The 20,143-nt window shown below is 29.3% G+C and overlaps 2 protein-coding genes across 2 annotated transcripts; one reads left to right on the top strand and one right to left on the bottom strand.

Annotated features, from left to right (window-relative positions):
• The first annotated feature begins 9,546 nt into the window (after positions 1–9,546).
• LOC112772072 (dof zinc finger protein DOF2.1) lies at positions 9,547–11,334 on the top strand. The gene is made up of 2 exons (XM_025816957.3): positions 9,547–9,974; positions 10,077–11,334. The coding sequence occupies exons 1-2, from the start codon at positions 9,945–9,947 to the stop codon at positions 11,040–11,042; spliced, it is 996 nt and encodes a 331-aa protein (XP_025672742.1). The 5' UTR covers positions 9,547–9,944; the 3' UTR covers positions 11,043–11,334.
• Positions 11,335–16,563: 5,229 nt separating this feature from the next.
• On the bottom strand, positions 16,564–19,104 carry LOC112769285 (sucrose transport protein SUC1). Its single transcript, XM_025813752.3, has 4 exons — positions 17,659–19,104; positions 17,466–17,529; positions 17,195–17,238; positions 16,564–17,026 (listed from the first exon to the last, which is right to left on the bottom strand). The coding sequence occupies exons 1-4, from the start codon at positions 18,907–18,909 to the stop codon at positions 16,847–16,849; spliced, it is 1,539 nt and encodes a 512-aa protein (XP_025669537.1). The 5' UTR covers positions 18,910–19,104; the 3' UTR covers positions 16,564–16,846.
• Between the last annotated feature and the right edge of the window lie 1,039 nt (positions 19,105–20,143).

The following is a 20,143-nucleotide window of genomic DNA, read 5'->3' on the forward strand; positions in this document are numbered from 1 at the left end:
AAAATCACACTATTTTCGAATCACATTAAAATTTAATCTAGATTAGATAAATTCAAATTTTGATAAATTTTATATCAAAAAATTATAATACACATATTTATAAAAAAAATATACTAGTTATTAAAAAGTTAATATCTATATCTGAACTTAAATTTGTTTATAAATTTTAATTTTGTACGTCTTTGATTTATTTTTTAATTCAATAAATGTAATTAAAAATAAAATAATAAATTTATAATTATTATAATATAATATTAAAATTAATTTAAATTTTTTTTAATCTTTCTAAAATACGCATAAATTGGATGAAGTCGAATTTATCTTAATTTGGATTCAAATCTAAATAATGATTGGATATATTTTTAAAATTTTTATCATACTTTAAAGCATAAATTTGATAAAATCACATAAATTTAATCTTTAAATATTTGAATTTGTGTCCGAATCATGTGTACTCTTGTTAATTGAATTTAAATTTTTTAAATTTTAAATTTTTAATTTAGAGAATAAAATATAATTTTTTATTTTTAAATAATTTTTTTTATATATTTTTTTTAAATTTATCTATAAAATAAATAATAAAATATCATATTTTATTTTTTAAAATAAAATTCAAAATTTGGAGGATTCAAATTCCTATTAAATAATATTCTTGTTCTAAATAAGTTGGTGCTAGGTTACGCTGGTGTTGCCTCCATTGGACCTTGGTTGTTCTTCCCTCGTAAACTGCAATATTCCCGTCACAGCCGCATTTCTTGTGCCATGTGTTCGGTACAAACATCTCGCACCTTCTTAAAAGGACCCACATCTCACCGACCTCTCCCATTTCCTACCATCTATGTCTACTTTCATTCAACCCTAAATTTATTATTTCCTCTTATACCTATTCGGCTATTCAACATCACCCAGATCCTCCTTCAGAATTTTAAATTATCCAATTAAATTTCTTATAAACTAGTACGAGGTATTACTATAAATTTCAGTAAATAATAAAAAGTTACTATACAACATGCAACAACAAATCTTAGCTTATTCACTCAAAAAAAACCAAGTTTTCTCATTATTAATTAGACTTCGATTAAAGAGCTAATATTTTATAGCTATTATCAATCAATTTTTTAGAATTATTCTATATTTTAAATCTAACTCAAAATTTTAAATTTTTTAAAACGAGAATAAAAAAATTACAATAAATAATTAATTAATACTGATTAACTAAAAAATAATTCTCTATTTTTATTTTTTTAATTATACGAGTTTAATTAACAAGTACTCTAACAATATATAATAAATTTATTATTAGTAAAAAAATTTTAGTTTTTTATTTAATAAATATAAAATAAATATATTAAAATTTTAATTGATAACCTTTAACATATGTCTGTCGAATACAAAATAGATAAATCATAATTATAATGCATCATCAAGTGAAATTTTGTATTTTCAGACGGTCATTGCCATGATAGTGTGGACTAACAGTCCAAAGCTACTTAAATAAAGCAGCTGCAGCCTTGTAGGGTACTGCATCACAGAAAAATAGTAACATAATTAACTATGCTAAAATGCAACAATACTACAAATATAATTTGTTTAGGAAACTGTTTCTAATAAGTATTTGCAAGCACACGAATAATTAAATACTTATGTGTATAAATATTATTAATGTAGCTAAAAATAGATTTAGATTGGGAGAGAAGACAACAAGGGAACTCAACCTAGTGTGATGACCACATTCTATCTTAATGTATTTATATGCTATAACAGTATTACTTTATTCATATGCAGTAAATGCATGCAATAATAATATTTTTTTAATATAAATTATGAAAAATATTTATTTTTTCAAAACTCATTTTTAAGTTTTATTTATCAAGATGCATTTTTTTTTATTTGGGCAAGTTCGTTGCATATTCCGGTGAACTCTATGAAGATTAACAAGTTCGCCTTACTCTTTGATGAACTCCACTTTAAAATATATTAAATTGAGTTTGAAAAGTTAACATCATCATCTTCAGAGTAAGTACATCGGAATAAATTATATTTAACAAATATTTTTTTAATTATAAATCTAAAAAATAACTATTTTTCAAAAATAAAATATGACTTATTCATGTATACTCTGTGTATTCTTATATATTCTGGAAACGATGACAATGCTTACTATTGTTAACTTTTCAAACTCAATTCAATATACTTGAAATGGAATTCGGCCGGGAGTAAAACGAATTCTGTAAAATTTATAGAGTTTGTCGGGGTGTGTGGCTAACTTGTCTAAATAAAAAAAACGTGTATTTGGATAAATAAAACTCAAAAATAAATTTTAAAAAAATAAATATTTTTCATAATTTATATTAAAAAAAATCCTGCAATAATATGGTTATTACTTATTACTATCTATTAGTATTGTACATCTTGGATGCATTAATAATATTATGATGTGATCTAATTAATTAACTTGAACAATACTCAACTGTAGTATAATTAATTATATCAACCAACTTAAGTGCGTACAATATAATTATGATAATGCTGGGTGAGAATAAAGTGTGCTGTCAAAACGTAAGTGCATGGGACTTTGGTTTATTGCATTATGATTTCGCTAATTAAACTAGCATGAATTATTGATTATCAAATTACTAATTCCTTCATGTTCAAAATCATGAAAATTATTATAATTATTCATGTGTATATGTTCACTTTACAGTTTCTAAACAAGTATGTGTAACCTTATACTACCAAAAATAAAAAATAAAAAGTTAGGGGACTTTGAACTATTAGAGAAGAATATTCAAATTTACAATAAAGTACAGTGAAATAAATTAGTGATTAAAAAAAAGAATTTTAACTTTCTAATTATTTTCTAAGGTGGATGATTCTTATCCTTTTTAACAAATTTATTATTTATGCGTTGAAAATACTTTGTTAGGTTCAAGCAAACAAAATTGGAAAGATCAACTTAAGTTGCAAATCCTTTCGGATTTTTCATGATATTTTTGTATGAACTTCACTTGTGAATGACTAATTTGTTACTATTTAAGATTTTTATTATAAAAGAATATGTTACTATATATTTCAGTAAATAATAAAAAGTTACTATACAATATGCAACAACAAATCTTAGCTTATTCACTCAAAAAAACAAGTTTTCTCATTATTAATTAGACTGCGATTAAGGAGCTAATATTTTATAGCTATTATCAATCAATTTTTTAGAATTATTCTTTATTTTAAATCTAACTCGAAATTTTAAATTTTCTAAAACAAGAATAAAAAAATTAAAATAAATAATTAATTAATACTGATTAACTAAAAGATAATTCTCTATTTTTATTTTTTTAATTATACGAGTTTAATTAACAAGTACTCTAAGAATATATAATAAATTTATTATTAGTAAATTTAATAATATAAAATAAATATATTTAAATTTTTAAATTTTTTATATTTTTAATAAAAAAAATTTTAATTGTTAACCTTAACATATGTCTGTCGAATACAAAATAGATAAATCATAATTATAATACATCATCAAGTGAAATTTTGTATTTTCAAACGGTCATTGCCATGATAGTGTGGACTAACAGTTCAAAGCTACTTAAATAAAGCAGCTGCAGCCTTGTAGGGTACTACATCACAGAAAAATAGTAACATAATTAACTATGCTAAAATGCAACAATGCTACAAATATAATTTGTTTGGGAAACTGTTTCTAATAAGTATTTGCAAGCACACGAATAATTAAATACTTATGTGTATAAATATTATTAATGTAGCTAAAAATAGATTTAGATTGGGAGAGAAGACAATAAGTGAACTCAACCTAGTGTGATGACCACATTCTATCTTAATGTATCTATATGCTATAACAGTATTACTTTATTCATATGCAATAAATGCATGCAATAATAAGATTTTTTTAATACAAATTATGAAAAATATTTATTTTTCCAAAACTTATTTTTAAGTTTTATTTATCAAAATGCATTTTTTTTTTTGTATTTGGATAAGTTCGTCAGAATGTGCGGCAATAATATGGTTATTACTTATTACTATCTACTAGTATTGTACATCTTGGATGCATTAATAATATTATGATGTGATATAATTAATTAACTTGAACGATACTCAATTGTAGTATAATTAATTATATCAACCAACTTAAGTGCGCACAATATAATTATGATAATGCTGGGTAAGAATAAAGTGTGCTGTCAAAACGTAAGTGCATGGGACTTTGGTTTATTGCATTATAATTTCGCTAATTAAACTAGCATGAATTATTGATTATCAAATTACTAATTCTTTCATGTTCAAAATCATGAAAATTATTATAATTATTCATGTGTATATGTTCACTTTACAGTTTCTAAACAAGTATGTGTAACCTTATACTACCAAAAATAAAAAATAAAAAGTTAGGGGACTTTGAACTATTAGAGAAGAATATTCAAATTTACAATAAAGTACAGTGAAATAAATTAGTGATGATTAAGAAAAAAGAATTTCAACTTTCTAATTATTTTCTAAGGTGAATGATTCTTATCCTTTTTAACAAATTTATTATTTATGCGTTTAAAATACTTTGTTAGGTTCAAGCAAACAAAATTGGAAAGATCAACTTAAGTTGCAAATCCTTTCGAATTTTTCATGATATTTTTGTATGAACTTCACTTGTGAATGACTAATTTGTTACTATTTAAGATTTTTATTATAAAAGAATTGGCTATAAAAAAATATGTTACTTGTGATTTAAATATTTAATATTTATTTAAACACATGAATTGAATTAACTCGACTAATTCAAATTAATTATTTAATTTGCAAATTAAGATACTATACATGAAGAATTATTGATTCTTATATTTATTAGCATTATAAATATAATCCTCGTGTCTGTTAATTACTCTAGATATTAATAGAAAGTGATTAACTTATGCTACTAATGCTAAGTGATTATCTTATATAATAATCCAAAATCAAACCTTGTAAAAAATCATATAATAACATGTGTCAAGTTAGTTAAAAAAAATGATAAAGTTCAAGATAAAGTCCTTATACACAAAGGAATCTGTGGAAGAAAGGAGAGTGGGAAATCTCATATTCTTTTCTTAACAAAAATGCTAATAAACATAGAAGTAACACAACATCACCGTTATGTATTGTGTCTTATGTTGGGCACGGTTCCCATCACCATGGTCACTACTCACTTTTACTTTTATGTTTTTCATCATCAGTAGTGTTGTTTCCTTTGACTGATATAAATTTGACCGGTCAACCAACATGATTCTGACCCTACCAACATTCCATGACCCACCACAACACATTTTGCACCCTCCAATCCCAATATATTTGATTTAGCTTAATTATATCTTAAAAATCGTCATCATCCATGCATTTTCAAACACGTTTCATGTGTCAATCAGTTAATAGGAGGGTGGAAACCAATTAAGGCTTAATTAAAATCTTTCATAGGATCCAAAGTATATCTAATTAACAGTGCGTTAATAGAGATCAATCATTGTTTGCTAATTAATTTCCGTCAAGTACTCCAGAAAGATAATAAAAGCACGAAATCATAGTTAGTAGTGAAATAATATCATATTTGTATAAAAAAATATTATTTATAAACTAAAATTAACCACTAAAATCAGTTACTAATATATTTATGGTGAATGCTATGGTATTTTTAAAATTGTGCCTAACTTACAGAAAAAGGTAAATAAATTATTTTAATAAATTTTAAATATTTTATTTTTTATTTTAAATATTTTATTTTTTACTTTTAAAAACAAGTTAAGCAATTTAGACACCATAGTAAAAAGCACCATATAACTCACCTATATTTATATATAAATATACGTAATTTAATTTATTTTTAATGTGTATTTATATTTTAACATATATTTTATACTGATAACTGATTTTGGTGGCTGATTTTAGTATACGTATAACATAATCATATATATATTAGTTGGTATATTATTAGAGTTTAATTTTAATATATTAATAATATAAAATATTTTATACAGTCATATAATCACATTTATCTTATTAAATTATTATTTACTATCAATAAAAAAATAATTACTTTTAATGATATCACATTATGTAATTAAATATATAAATATATAAAATTATTTTATATAAATAGTGTATCAAAATTAAATACATATTATTATTACATAGTTTTTCCCGCCATCCACTATAAAAGATTCTTGCCCCGCAAATATATCAAGTGGAGAGGCATAACACCCAAATTAGGAACAAATCAAAAGCTTACTAGTAAGAATACTCGCATTACGTTACATACATAGGTAACAGGTTCTACTTTTTCTTTTTCAGAGGGTTTAAACTTACACCCTATAAAAGCCACCTATGATAATATATGTCGGATTTAGTTGAATTGCTGACCATATATAATCACATGCACTCTTTCTTTCATTTTTAATTTCATCACCTTATCTTTAAATCCAATTTATGGGGATATGGACATTAATAGCTAAGATTTGATAGGTTTGGGTGGGTTGCATGTTCATATCTTCTTTGTAACTAGAAAAAAAGAAAAAAAAAATGGCCTATGATTTATTTAATTAATTTAGGATTGAAAATTTCACAAACTGTAATGATGGCTGTTAACTTTAATCTTAGTTTTTTAATTAAAAATATGAGTACCAAGAATGGATACAGATCGCTGATCGCAGAGGGTGCCTTTTTTTTTTGTTTTCTTTTCCAACAGCTAAGCGACAAATTAATGTCCATGTGTGAGGAATAAGAATATTAATAATAGTAATTAATAATCTAAGGGATTAGCTGTTGATCAATCAAATAAACAATTAGACGAAACTAATCATTTGATTCTGCACCGTCAAATAACGATCATTATTGTCATAGAATGTAATATTTTCTTTATTTATTTCCTCCTCTATATACATGTTTGTTTTTAGCCTTTGTTTTTCTAATTTAATATATAGAGAAAAATCCAAAATAGCTTCTGACAATTATCTCGAAATTTGAAAGATAACGAAATTCTTGATTCAGTTCCTGACAATTACCTCGAAAGAACAACGAGACTCCTGTGAAAAAAAAAATATTATTTCTTTTAGCATATGAGCTAACCAGTCCAAAAAAAATCAAGAATCGGATTGAGTATTTTTTTTTCTTGGAGTCTCATTGTCCTTTCGAGATAATTGTCAGGGTCGAGTGGGGTATTCACTCTAATATATATAGTTGTTGGATCATTTGGAAAAATAGGTTCCATTTATGTCTATAATCTATATACATATGATTAATTAATATCTTGTGACCTACACGTATATGAGTAATTCTTATATATATAAATTAATATTCTGTGAGTAAAATTTGAATTGATGTAGAGGCAGACATGATGAGCTTTAGCCATGTTAGTAAAAAGAAAATTTGTTTTGTTACCCATTATTATACATGGTTATAATATTTGGTGAATAAAGTGGTTGGTTATGGTGTGAAATGACTATAATTGGAAATTATGTGTGAGGAGTGAGAATGCAAATAAATAAAGTGTAGGAGGTTCCATGGAATAAGTGGAAGTTGAGTAAGACAAGTCAGAAGCCTATGGACAGATAATTGTCGATGAAGATGATGATCACTGATCAGGGGTTCCTGGATGAGAAGGGACCACAGGTACCCCAATTTGAAGGGCCAAAAGGACCCCTAAATCCAATGCAACCAAAGCATATTATGTGTATAATATATGATACTTATGACTATAGTGACGTGGCTATACCATACCTATCATGACATATTATGTTACATGAATCATGAATTCATGCCCATGTATTATCATCATAACCCTATTACATTACATACACACACATGTACTTACTTAATTACAAGGCCGCAACGTGTTACATGAAACAATAATATGTAATAAAGCAATAAACCCTAATTGTAACCAACTTATTATTGTGTTGGTCGAGTTATTAATTCGTTCATCTTCTTAAATAAGTGTCGAAAATTTAAATTTTGTGTATATATTAATTTATTAGTCAATAATAAATTTTTAAATAAAATTTAAATTTGCGACAGATCAATATTTCAGTTACTGATAATCTCGAGGAAGCTAAAAAAAACCCTAATGGTATGTTACAAGAAACGACGAAAAGAATAATTAATATCACATTGGGCCCCATGCATCATACACTTCCAAAAACATGTAACATCCTGGATCATATCACCCACTCTGCTCTTCTTAGACCAAATCTTTGTTGTTCTTCCGTGTCCTTGAATAAATACTTACTTGCTTGTATATAATAAATGCAGATTGGCGAGGTTTTTGTCATGTTTGGGGGCTGAGAGAGAGGTGAGGTTCAAATTGATGAATGGGGAAGAAGTGGAGACACAGAGACAGACACAGTGGTGGATGAGTGGGGACCACCGGTGGCCTGCCCAGTCCAACCGCCGTGGGCTCCACCTAATAGTTGCATCCACTCCACACCTGGACCCCACTCTTATACAATTTCACTTCCGATCCCTTAATTGAATTCATCATATCTATAATTAATAGCAGAATATTGTAATTATTTATCATAGATTATTTCATGTTCTAACATTAGTACATGTTAACTAGTTTAGGTTGGTCGAGTGGTCAATTCACTCGTCTGTTTAAACAAGTGTCGATAATTTGAAATTTATCTTATACATGCAATAATCTATTGACTTGCGGCAAATCTTTAAACGAAGTTTCGATCCACAACGAATTAATTTTTTGCCTATCAAAATGAGAAAATCGCAAAGAATAAAAAAAACATTAGTATATGTTCAAATATGTATAATAAGTTTTGAGGTTTTATTTATCATATATCAAACATCAACTATTAGGTAATTAGTGGATATACATATTTAATTTTATAAAATTTTTTTATTATACTATTATAAATAAATTTAATTATTGTATATAATAAATTTGATTATTCTAATAAATAATTATTTGATTAAAAATTATATAAAATAATATATATTTATATATAAATATTAATTTGACAATTAATTTTTTCATGTAAACATAATATTTTTGTTTATCTATATAATTATGGTAGGTACAATATAAACTCGTTGCAGCACACACAAATAGATATACATACAAATTACTAAAGTAATGTTTGAAAGTATAGATAGAAAATAAGATTGAGAGACAAATAATCAATATTATATGCGATAGTCAGATATTAAAATTAAAATTTTAATTTTAAAATATAAAATTTTAAATTTTTTTTTTGGTATATTTAAAAGGTAAACATAAAAGAAATTAAAATTTTTAAGAATATAAACTAAAAATTTAATAATATTTATTTTTAAAATTATCTTTATTTAATTTTTAAAATTTTAATTTTAATTTCATATTTTCTTAATAGAATATTGAGATATATTTCAGTTTTATATACTTTTTTTTCGAAAGTTAATAGAATTGAATTCGAAACCTCTAAATAAAAATGAAAAAATTAAATTATTTAAATTATAATTTATTAACAATTTTATACATTTTATAACAAACACAATACATAAATTTAATTTATTTTTTATTTTTTAGTAGTCTCTGTCTTTCAATGTGGGTCTATCTTCTAAAATTAGTCTAATAATGTAATAATGTAATAGTATTGAATAGCATGGATAGAAGAATAATTTGATTTGTTTATTTATTTGTGTGTGATGGATAGAATGGGGTTTCTCTGCGTGCAAGGCAACTTCATCGACCCTCTTGTACGGCAGAAACCATGATTATCTCTCACTAGTCTCTCTCTCTCTCTTGGGATTGGATTGCATTGCTTCCTTGCTTGCTTTAATTTATATATAAGTAGAGAAGCACCCCCTCCCTCTCCTTCCATTACCTCATCATCACTTTCTATCACTTCTCTCTACTCTTTCCCTTTTCACACCTTCACATACATATTATAACTCTCTCTGTATGGATGGATCCTTCTAGTGGACAACACCATCAGGTACCATATATATTCTCAATGATCCGTATGTATGTATTATTATTATTATTATTGTATATAGCATCATAGTTCATAGCTTGCAATTGTTTGAATTTGGTACAGGAAATGTCATCAAACCAGGGACTGGAGAACATGATAGGATGCTCCACAAAGAGTCAGCAACAAGAGAGAAAGCCAAGGCCACAACCAGAACAAGCACTCAAATGTCCAAGATGTGACTCTACCAACACCAAATTCTGCTACTACAACAACTACAGCCTCTCTCAGCCAAGGTACTTCTGCAAATCTTGCAGAAGATACTGGACCAAAGGTGGAACACTCAGGAATGTTCCTGTTGGTGGTGGATGCAGGAAGAACAAGAGATCTTCTAATTCTTCTTCTTCATCAACTACTTCCTCTTCATCTAATTCACCTGCACCCTCTTCAAGGAGGCCTCAAGATCATCATCATGGATTCATCTCACCTAATAATCCTCTCATCACTGCTTTCCCTCATTTGGCTTATGATCATCATCATCCTTCTTCTTCTCCCACCAGTGATCTCACCTTAGCCCTTGCAAGGCTCCAGAAACAATCAATGCCTTTTGATGATCATGATCTCTCAATCTTGGGCAACCCCACAAGCTCCCTTTGTGATATTCTTGGAAATCAAGCCCTTAACACCCACAACACTTCATCAACTGGCTTCTTGGAAGCACTTAGAACCGGATTCCAAGGAAACAATAGTAATAACAATACTCTTCATCATCAGAATCTGTACTATTCATATGGGAATGGGGACATGGGTGAGGTTGTGGACAATGGTGCTGTTAATGGTGGAGACATGTTGCTACCTAATAACTATGATTCAGAGATGAGCAATGCAGCAACTCAAGCAGTGAGTGTCAGCACCATGAAACAAGAACTATGCAGTGAAGCTACTAAGGTTCTTGGTGGTGGCGGTTTTCCATGGCATAATAGTAGTAATGGGGACACAAACATGGGTGAATTTGATTCAGCAAGAGCAACTTGGAATGCTGGTTTCACATCTTCAAATTGGCATGGCCTTCTCCATAGTCCTCTAATGTAAGACATGCTCATGAATCAGAAGGCACTGCTGTATGTGATGATGATTTTCCTCTCACCTTATTAGCTTTGACTAAAAGACCAGTCTTAATTAGTTACTTTAAATCATCTTTAATTAGTAGGTTTGAGTTAAATAGGGATTTGGATCTCATCAATGATCAATCCACTCTCTTTTCTTTTGTTGTTTTTTTATTTTTCTTTTGTAGCTTGCTTAAATTATATATGGGATTTTTTGTACTGCTATCTCTTTTATTGGTGGATAGACTAAATGAAAGTTCTGATTTGTTTGCCAACAACCCAAGGATGAAGTTTGGAGATAATTAAAAGAAATAATATTTATATGATTTTCTTTTTACTGTACAAGAGAGATATACATAAGAATAGAACATTTTTTTTAATAATATATAAACTACCTTAAGCAGCATTTTCCTCATTTGACATGTAAGAGAGAGAGAATGAGAGTGATGTTTTGATATAGTAGTAATAGTTAATTTGGTTCAGGGTGAATCTGAGGTGTGTTTGAAGTGTGAACTGTTAGAATCGAATCAGATATATTATTTCAGGTGCTTCGGGTATTGAATTATTGATGATGGTGATATAGTATTTCAAGAAATTCTAATTCTGCCAAAACTGCAGCAAATTACTTAGGCCAAAGTAGATTCCATGAACATGCATGGAGAAATAGAACTTACTATTTTACTGAAACTGTATAGATATAGAAAATAGAAAAATAGAGAAATAATGGGGTGTGTGTATAGTAGTGTATATATATGACATGACAGTGGTAGGTGCTAGATAGAAGTAGGATTCAGATTTGAGAGAATACAAGAATTTCTCGTGTTCCAAAAGGAATTTAGAAAATTCAGTGAAGGCATGAGCGGCAAGTTCGGGAATGATTTTTATCTCTCTTTGGCTTTAATGTCTGACCAAATCCAACGTTGGATATGGGCGTGACAAAAATAACACAACACAGCCACTAATCACTTTCAAAATTATATGCATGTCAGACTCTGCCTCACTATTATATTGCAACCACTTACACACTCCCTTCTCCTATGGACTTTCTTTTTCACAACCACAATATTTTTATATATTTATCAATTTCAATACATCCTATTTTATTCTCTATCCACAAAATAATAAAAATTAATTTTAAATGTTTTTTTTTTGCTAAAAGGATAGCTGAAATGATGTACAAGGAATATGAGCTGGTCTATTTTTCACTACTTATAGAAAAAAAAAAAAAAATGCATATTATTTTTTGTAACCTGTTAAATACAGAAAAACAGACAAAAGTCATATTATTATAAGTCTACAGTTCATAACAATTTTATGTAATAGGACTTTTTTTCTTCTTGATATTCAATTATTGTTGTCTAATGCTTAAATCAAATTGTTGTATGTTTGAAAAGTGTATTTGTACTCAGAACCTCTTTTGCTTTTGTTTTGTTTGGTTACTTTGATTTGGAGATATTAAAGTTTGAAAAGAGACAACTTACTATTTTGTTTGGTTTGTCGTTATTTTCTTAATGCTGTGAAATAGTAACAGTGAAGTTGAAGAAATCTTTTGCCTCGTGTTGTAATGTAATTGAGATAAGATCAAGATCACAGAGTTTTGTCCTCACATAAACCATATGGGCCAGACTTGGAAAACAACAAATCATACAACTCCATAAACTTTGGCCATTATGTTTGTCTTAAACTCTTAGCACCTCAACAACTTTGTGAGGACTTAGGTTTGGGCTTCATGTATTAATGGGGGAGCACATTTCAAGATCAAATATTTAAACACACCCCTTATTATTGTAAGGTTGTTAATCTTCCATGCTTAGTTTAATTAGTTGCTTAAATTCTTTACATCTACATGGTTTCAAAATAATAGTCTTTTAAATTGGTTGCTCACCTAAGATTTGCTGATTTTGTCCCATATAAGTATGTATAAAATATTTCAGACAGAGCTCATAAGAAGGACTATGTTGTGCAAAGAATGTTTCAGATTCCACATTCCAGAAAACATGTGATTAATTTTCTACAAAATCCAAAAGCTCTAACGGCCCAAGGTAGCACACTTAGGGGGTTATACCAATCAGGCTCACATTATTCCTAGGCTAAGTGGGACCAGTTACTAGGCTCAAGATTCAAAACCCAAAGTTGAAGCATGCACAACTTGATAAAAGTACTGTGATACAAAAATTATATATGGGATTTTTTGTACTGCTATCTCTTTTATTGGTGGATAGAGTTCTGATTTGTTTGCTAGCAACCCAAGGATGAAGTTTGGAGATAATTAAAAGAAATAATATTCTGACCAAAAATAAAAAAGAAATAATATTTATATGATTTTCTTTTCAGTGTATAAGAGAGATATACGTATATATAAAAATAGAACATTTAATTTAGAGAAATAATAGGAACAGTAAGATTGGACCTTTGTCATCATAGTGATACATACTTTGGAAAAAATTACTAGTGTACCTGAAATATCAGTGTTCCAATTATTTTAACCGTTGATTTTAATTAATATATATTATATATATTTTTTATAATTCAGATCAACGATTAATGAAAAAACCAGTCTGGCCATGTCTTCCTCAATCATATATGGTCCGAAACCGAAGCAATACTAAATTGTTCATGTTCCATTTTTGGATAATGAAGAAACTTTGTATCCCTAAGTTGCAACGTCAAATTAATTATCAATCAAACACGGGGTGCCAATATAATATATTGCAAGCATTCTATAGATAAACATTCCACTAGATACATGGGGCTGGAAAAACACAGACATATATAAATCAAACTTTTATTCTTTCTTTTTCTTAGTAGTAGTTTAAGAAACTTCTATTCCTTCACAAGATTTTATTATTACTTTGGACATTATATTTGTTTTTCTCCGATTTGATTCCTTATATCAAATACGTTATTTTTCTTACTAAAACTTTTTCCGTAGAATCAAAGCATAAATTAAGATAAATCGCTTATCGGAGCTATCTTCAAACTAAAAATAGTTAATTTCATGAGTGATATTTGTTTTATTCTCTTCCTTTTGTTATGATCATATTCCGTATAACAAAATGTTACAATTTAATTAATGAGATCAACTGTATTAAAATGATTTTACATTTTAAATTTTATTAGTCACGATATAACACAAAGAAATTAAATATCACAAAAAAATTTAATTGTGTACAATATCTCCGAACTCGATAAATCAAAGAATAATTCGCTGCAAAATTGTATTTGTATGTTTGTACTCTCTATTGACGGATGCTTGATATTTACAAAAACATAAGGGAAAATCTTTTTCTTTCTTTTTTTTTTTTTTTGGTTTTGAAAAAAAAATTGTAGAAGATTTTAGCCTCTTTTAATGGGCCATGGAGTTAGAAGATTGAATCTAGGAAAGTCATGCACCTTTTCTTTCTCCGAAGAAAGCCCATTTATTATTATTATTTGCTCTCCAAAAAAAGCCCATGTACCTAACTCATGTTTCTACTGTGGGCTTATTATACACTGTTTGTTCTCTTAGTGGATACATATATAATTGCATAGTTTACCATGAACACCAGAAAGGACCAAAATAAAAGAAACAAAAATAAAATTCACTTACACTGAATGAGACTTGTTCACATATAATTTCCCTCTCAAACTCCCGTGCCCCTAATTTGGATTAAAAAATACGGAAAAGATTTACCAAAAAAAAAAAAAAAAGGAAAAGATGAGGACGAGAACATCCCAAAAATATTTACTATCACATGCAGAAAATTTGCTGGGCTTAATGACCACAAGTCTACAACAACATCAAACTTCAATACACCTACATGAAAAAAAATTGAAGGTTCTTACAAGATATGGAATTATCTTAAACAAAAATGTAAATTTACTAGATGCATTTAGAAAAACTAACATGTGATTCTACAGTGGTTACATATAAAGATAAGATTATGATTTATGACTACCCTTCCTGTGTTAAACTCACGAAAATGCGGATGTTCAATCAAAGCTTCGAGCAGAATCATATAAAAATCACATATATTTTTGTAGGAACAAATAATGAAAGCAAAAGTAAGTAACATATAGGGGTCAGCATGGAGCAAGATACTCATGATTCTCTTTAATATGTACTTGTGTTGTATAAACAAAGTCCAACTATATCTGGAACAAACCAGAGAGAGATATAGATATATATACAATAGCAGATCAGAGGCAAAGAACTCGCACATGTGAATGCTAATAAAATTAGATGGATTAATACTATGTGTGCCATCTTTATATATTTATTTTTAATATTAACATGATTATGGATAGAAATGAAATCAAGAAAAATAAATAATAAAAATAGGGAGCATACAATTCTAACACAGGAATAACAAAATGTTATCAATTCAACACAAATTAACATATATCAGTCAGTCAAGCATGGCACTGAAATGCATGTAAAAGGAAAAAAAGAAAAATAAAAAATATGATAGTGCTGAAACATGAAAATATCTTATTAATATATTTTTTTTGAAATTATTGATAGAGAAGACATATACAGCTGTATGAGATACTACTACAAATAAATCCAAATCCCTGAAGTCACTTCACAAATTGATGATCCCTTAAACTGAGTTTTCACTAATATGATCCTTAAACATGCTAAATTAACAGCTACGGAGCTACCAGATCTACCCGATCCAATATTTGGCCACAGTGAATATTGAATAACCATATAGCGAGAAATGTCATAACTGCCCTTGTAACTTGTAACTGAATTACTATTATAGACCTCAGTAATACGTTACAGTAACATGAATGGATTGACTGGGATGCGCTTTAATTAATCCACGATTCACACATATAGAATATAGTAACTTCTTAGATAATAAAGAAAACGCGTTACCTTTTAAAGCTTTTATCATTTGACTTCATAACCTCATCTCACCACATTTATCACTCTCTGGTTTTAAGAGGAACTTTATGTAATTTTTGTCAAAATATATTTGTAACAATAAATGAGTTTTTATTATCTGTGAGAGTTTGTTCCTCATATATCAGTGTGAATCTTATTACTAGCTAGAATTGAACAAATATGAGCTAAATTTTAAGTTAAAAATTTTTTTATATGTATAAAAATTGTCAACATTATATTTTTTAAAGAATACTAAATAATTAATATTTCTTGTATAATTCTCTTTTATTAAACTCAAGACTAGTCAAATTTTAATCCTATCAAAATATTTTACACATAAACGGATTGGGTTGAATTTAATTGTCTTTCCCTATTTTAGGCATAAAAAAGTGCCAATCACTCCTTGAATTCTGTATAGCAAATAGTCAGATATTAAAACATGGAAACTCATGATTCGGGAATCTTGTCATTGAATTGCCATTAAATTTTTTCCCAAACGGATCAATAAAAATTATTGGTAAAAGTTGAAAAGGAAAATTGAACAACTTGAAAATTGAAACTTGTTCCGAAACAGATATAAAATTTATTTAATCATAAATGCACAAAAAAGATAAGAGGATTATGAAGAAGAGGATAGTAATAAGGTGCATTATTAGTTGATAGTTGATAGGAGAACCCAAAAAGAGAACAAAAACAAGTGATAAACATAACACAAACTCTTGTAAGAACAGCGTTATCTACATTACAACAAGCACAATCCCTAATTAATCAACTAAAGCACCAAAGGAAATCTAAAATTACAGTAAAAGACACCCATGACTTGTGTCCTCTATGGCTTCCACCCCAAAAAAGGAAAAACAGAAGGGAAACCTTGAAAATTAAATGCTCCCTTCTGATATTCACAGAAATATTGCAACCTAATGGAAACCACCGATGGGGAGAGCAGCTTTAGCCGCTTCTGATTGTTTTGTAGAAGGCAGCATGAAAATTGCCATTATTCCACTTACGGCAGCTGCCACTGCACCTGCCACGAACGCCGGCAAATTACCGCCTCCAAATAATTTATCCCATGGCCCACTAATTGCTGCCACTATCATCTGCATACATTTTATATACGTACATCTTGTTAGTTAATTTAATTATTTTAAATAAAAAAATTAAAAATTTTATATGAGTATTAAAAATATATTCAAATAAACAACATAAATGACACACTTGTTCGAATTAATATTTATATGTTATAAGTCTAATAAATGTATACTTACTTGTGGAACCACAATTGCAAGATTGAGAACTCCCAGAGATAAACCTAAAAATTTTCAACAAAAAAAAAATGGGTCAATTCTCTTTTTCTACAATTTCCCATATGAATAAGGTGTTTTTGACTAAAATAATTGGTTTCTAATATCCTTTTTAAAGAATATTACTGACTTAGATATTGCTTAATACTTATGGTTGATCTGTAAACAAATTTTATTTTATTTTATTTTTTTAAAAAATATAATATATGTCATTCTAGTATTTGTAGTGTAATACCTTGTCCTGCACCAGTCTCACTTGAGTAAATAGATGCTAATGCAAACGGAACACTAAATGTTATCTGAAATTCAAATAAGAGTGTGATTAATTAATATGAATAAAAATAAGAAATTAAGTAAAATAAATAATTATTTAATACAAAAATATATCCTACAATTTGTATTATCCACAATAATGATAAATTAATTACCGCAAGAGGAATGCCAAGAACAGCAAAAAAAGACAAGGCTCCGGCTTGGACGCCTGTGGAGGGATGACCAATATAGTTGGGGTTAACATGGCGCTGGTGCATAGCTACTTTGCTAATATAAACAGTCATGGCTAAACCAGCGGCAAGGATTAAATTGACAATTCCCCAGAGGTTTTTGGCGCCACCAACCGCACGTCCAATGGGTTCCACACCCAAAGACATAACACCCAAAACCACGGAGTTTATCAAAAGACCCAAAGCTCCCTTCTGGACACCGTCTTTGTACGCTTGATTCCCAACCGTCCCACCGTATACCTCTTTACCCATCCAATCAGTGTTGTACAAGAAGTATGCGAACCACGCTGACCAGTTTATTGCCGTAACTGCCATCAGTAGTAACATGGGCTTCTTCAGCCCCTTCAAAGCCCCTAACATTTCTCCAAAACATACAACCGCGGCCGATCTTTCATCTTCCTCTTCTCCGGACTTCTCACGTAATACCTGTTTGTCTGGAACGTAGAATAAAGCCAACCCTGTCAACGACAGCAGCAGAAGGATCGAGAAGAAGAAGCAGGTTTTCAGGTCTGCGCAGAACACGTCGCATGCTTTTGTTTGTGTGAATGGGAACACTTTGTGGAGGCTGTCAATGGACCCCGCGCCGTAACCCAGTACGCTTCCCACCGCCATGAAGAAGGAGAAGAATGCGTTTGCAAGTCTCGTCTTCCGTTCGTCACCGGCAGCAAGGTCACCGAGGAATGCTCGGCAGGGGCCCTGAAGCATGTTGTTCGCCACATCCAAGATCCAAAACCCGATCACAAAAATACCTACGGCGCGTGGCCGGGTTTTCTTGGTCAGATTGTCCCCTAAGGCGTGGCCAATGTCGGCGGCAAAGCCAATGAGAAAAACAGCTATGGCAACGGCAGCGGCGCCGGCAAGGATGAAAGGACGACGGCGGCCGAGTTTGGAGGTACATCTATCGCTATAGTAACCGACTATGGGTTGGACAACCATGCCGGAAATGGGGCCACAAAGCCAGATGAAAGAGGACCATTGGTGAGGTACTCCAAGAAGCTGACTGTAGGGTGTTAGGAGGGAGAGCTGTAGAGCCCAGCCAAACTGGATACCGGCGGCAATGGAGGCCACCGCCATCAGCTTCCATATTGGACTTGGCTGCACTGGTGACCCCAATTCTAGCTGAAGGGAATTATGGGTATCACCATTCTTAATGGTGTTCTTGTTTGAGGAGCTCATGGCAAGAAATGAAGAAGAGAAAGAAAGAAAGAAAGGAGACCGGAAGGAGTGGTATGTGCAGTGTTTGAATGGAGAGAGAGGGGGGTTGGGGTTGGTGAATTTATAAGCGGATAGGGAGGGTGAGGGGTTATGTTATGTTGCGTTTATTAACGTGTGTGTGACTATTCAGTGATTTACTATATACACTTTATAGTTAGTTATATGATGGTGTCATGCATCATATATTCATATGGAAACTATGACAAGTCAATGGAATATTTATACAATGAAAGTTTAGAGAATATTAGAGATATAATCATTAGTGTTACTTTTTTTCTATCGGTTGAAGTTTTTGGGATGAATGGTATCATGCATGGTATTAAAACACTAGATCCGAAAAATCAAGAGTTCAAATCTTAGTGAATCTCAAAATATTTATTTTATAACTAAATAGTTCATTATCTCCCTAGCGATCCCATTCATATATATCATTAATAACATACACTTCAATTCTCTTACTAATTTACCATAACATGCATTCTTTGTAGTCTCCGCCCAAGACACTATACTAACTCCACACTCTTTTTCATTTATCTTTTCTACATCCCAATTTTCTGGTACATTATCTTTTGCATTATTATTACAGGTCACTTATTTTGACAAAATTAAGTATACTTATCTTTTATGTCAAATATATTTCTATTATTGTTAACTTGTCATTATTTCCACATATACACTGAATCATTTTTCTCTGCCTTTACGGCACCTACATTACTAGATACATCTATATATTTTCATACTTAGGTGAAAAAAATGGTCTCACCAACCACCAAGCCTTATCTGAAATAATAAAAGCAAGTGGAGAATAGTAGTGAGGCAGAAACTTGAACACAAGGGTCAATGTTGATGAGTACCAAGAAGGTCATTGACATGATCCATTAATTAATCCAATTTTTAATTTCTATATGAAAAGAAAATTTCGGACGTGTTTAGAACACGTATTCAACAATGTATAAATATATTATAACCTTTTTTTTTTTGTAACAAATACCTTAGAAATATTTGTTAACATTTTTAATGTAGCTAGAATATTTTAATTAAACTTAAAAAATTATATAAATGTTTTAAAATGGATTTATAATAATGTATCTAACAAAAGATAATAATTTTAATCAATAATGCTAAATAATTAATAAATACTAAATAAAAACTAATATTTTTTTTATTAAATATTTTTAAATTTTAATAAGTATTT

This window comes from Arachis hypogaea, chromosome 18, assembly GCF_003086295.3.
Source record: "Arachis hypogaea cultivar Tifrunner chromosome 18, arahy.Tifrunner.gnm2.J5K5, whole genome shotgun sequence".
Classification (NCBI taxonomy): domain Eukaryota; kingdom Viridiplantae; phylum Streptophyta; class Magnoliopsida; order Fabales; family Fabaceae; genus Arachis; species Arachis hypogaea.

Bases quoted from the DNA above. Each gene is read 5' to 3' on its own strand.
- LOC112772072 (XM_025816957.3), top strand. From the start codon at position 9,945: ATGGATCCTTCTAGTGGACAACACCATCAG. The intron at 9,975-10,076 runs GTACCATATATA...AATTTGGTACAG, and splicing joins CTAGTGGACAACACCATCAG to GAAATGTCATCAAACCAGGG.
- LOC112769285 (XM_025813752.3), bottom strand. From the start codon at position 18,909: ATGAGCTCCTCAAACAAGAACACCATTAAGAATGGTGATACCCATAAT. The intron at 17,530-17,658 runs GTAATTAATTTA...TTTGAATTTCAG, and splicing joins TTCTTGGCATTCCTCTTGCG to ATAACATTTAGTGTTCCGTT. The intron at 17,239-17,465 runs GTATTACACTAC...GAAAATTTTTAG, and splicing joins TGAGACTGGTGCAGGACAAG to GTTTATCTCTGGGAGTTCTC.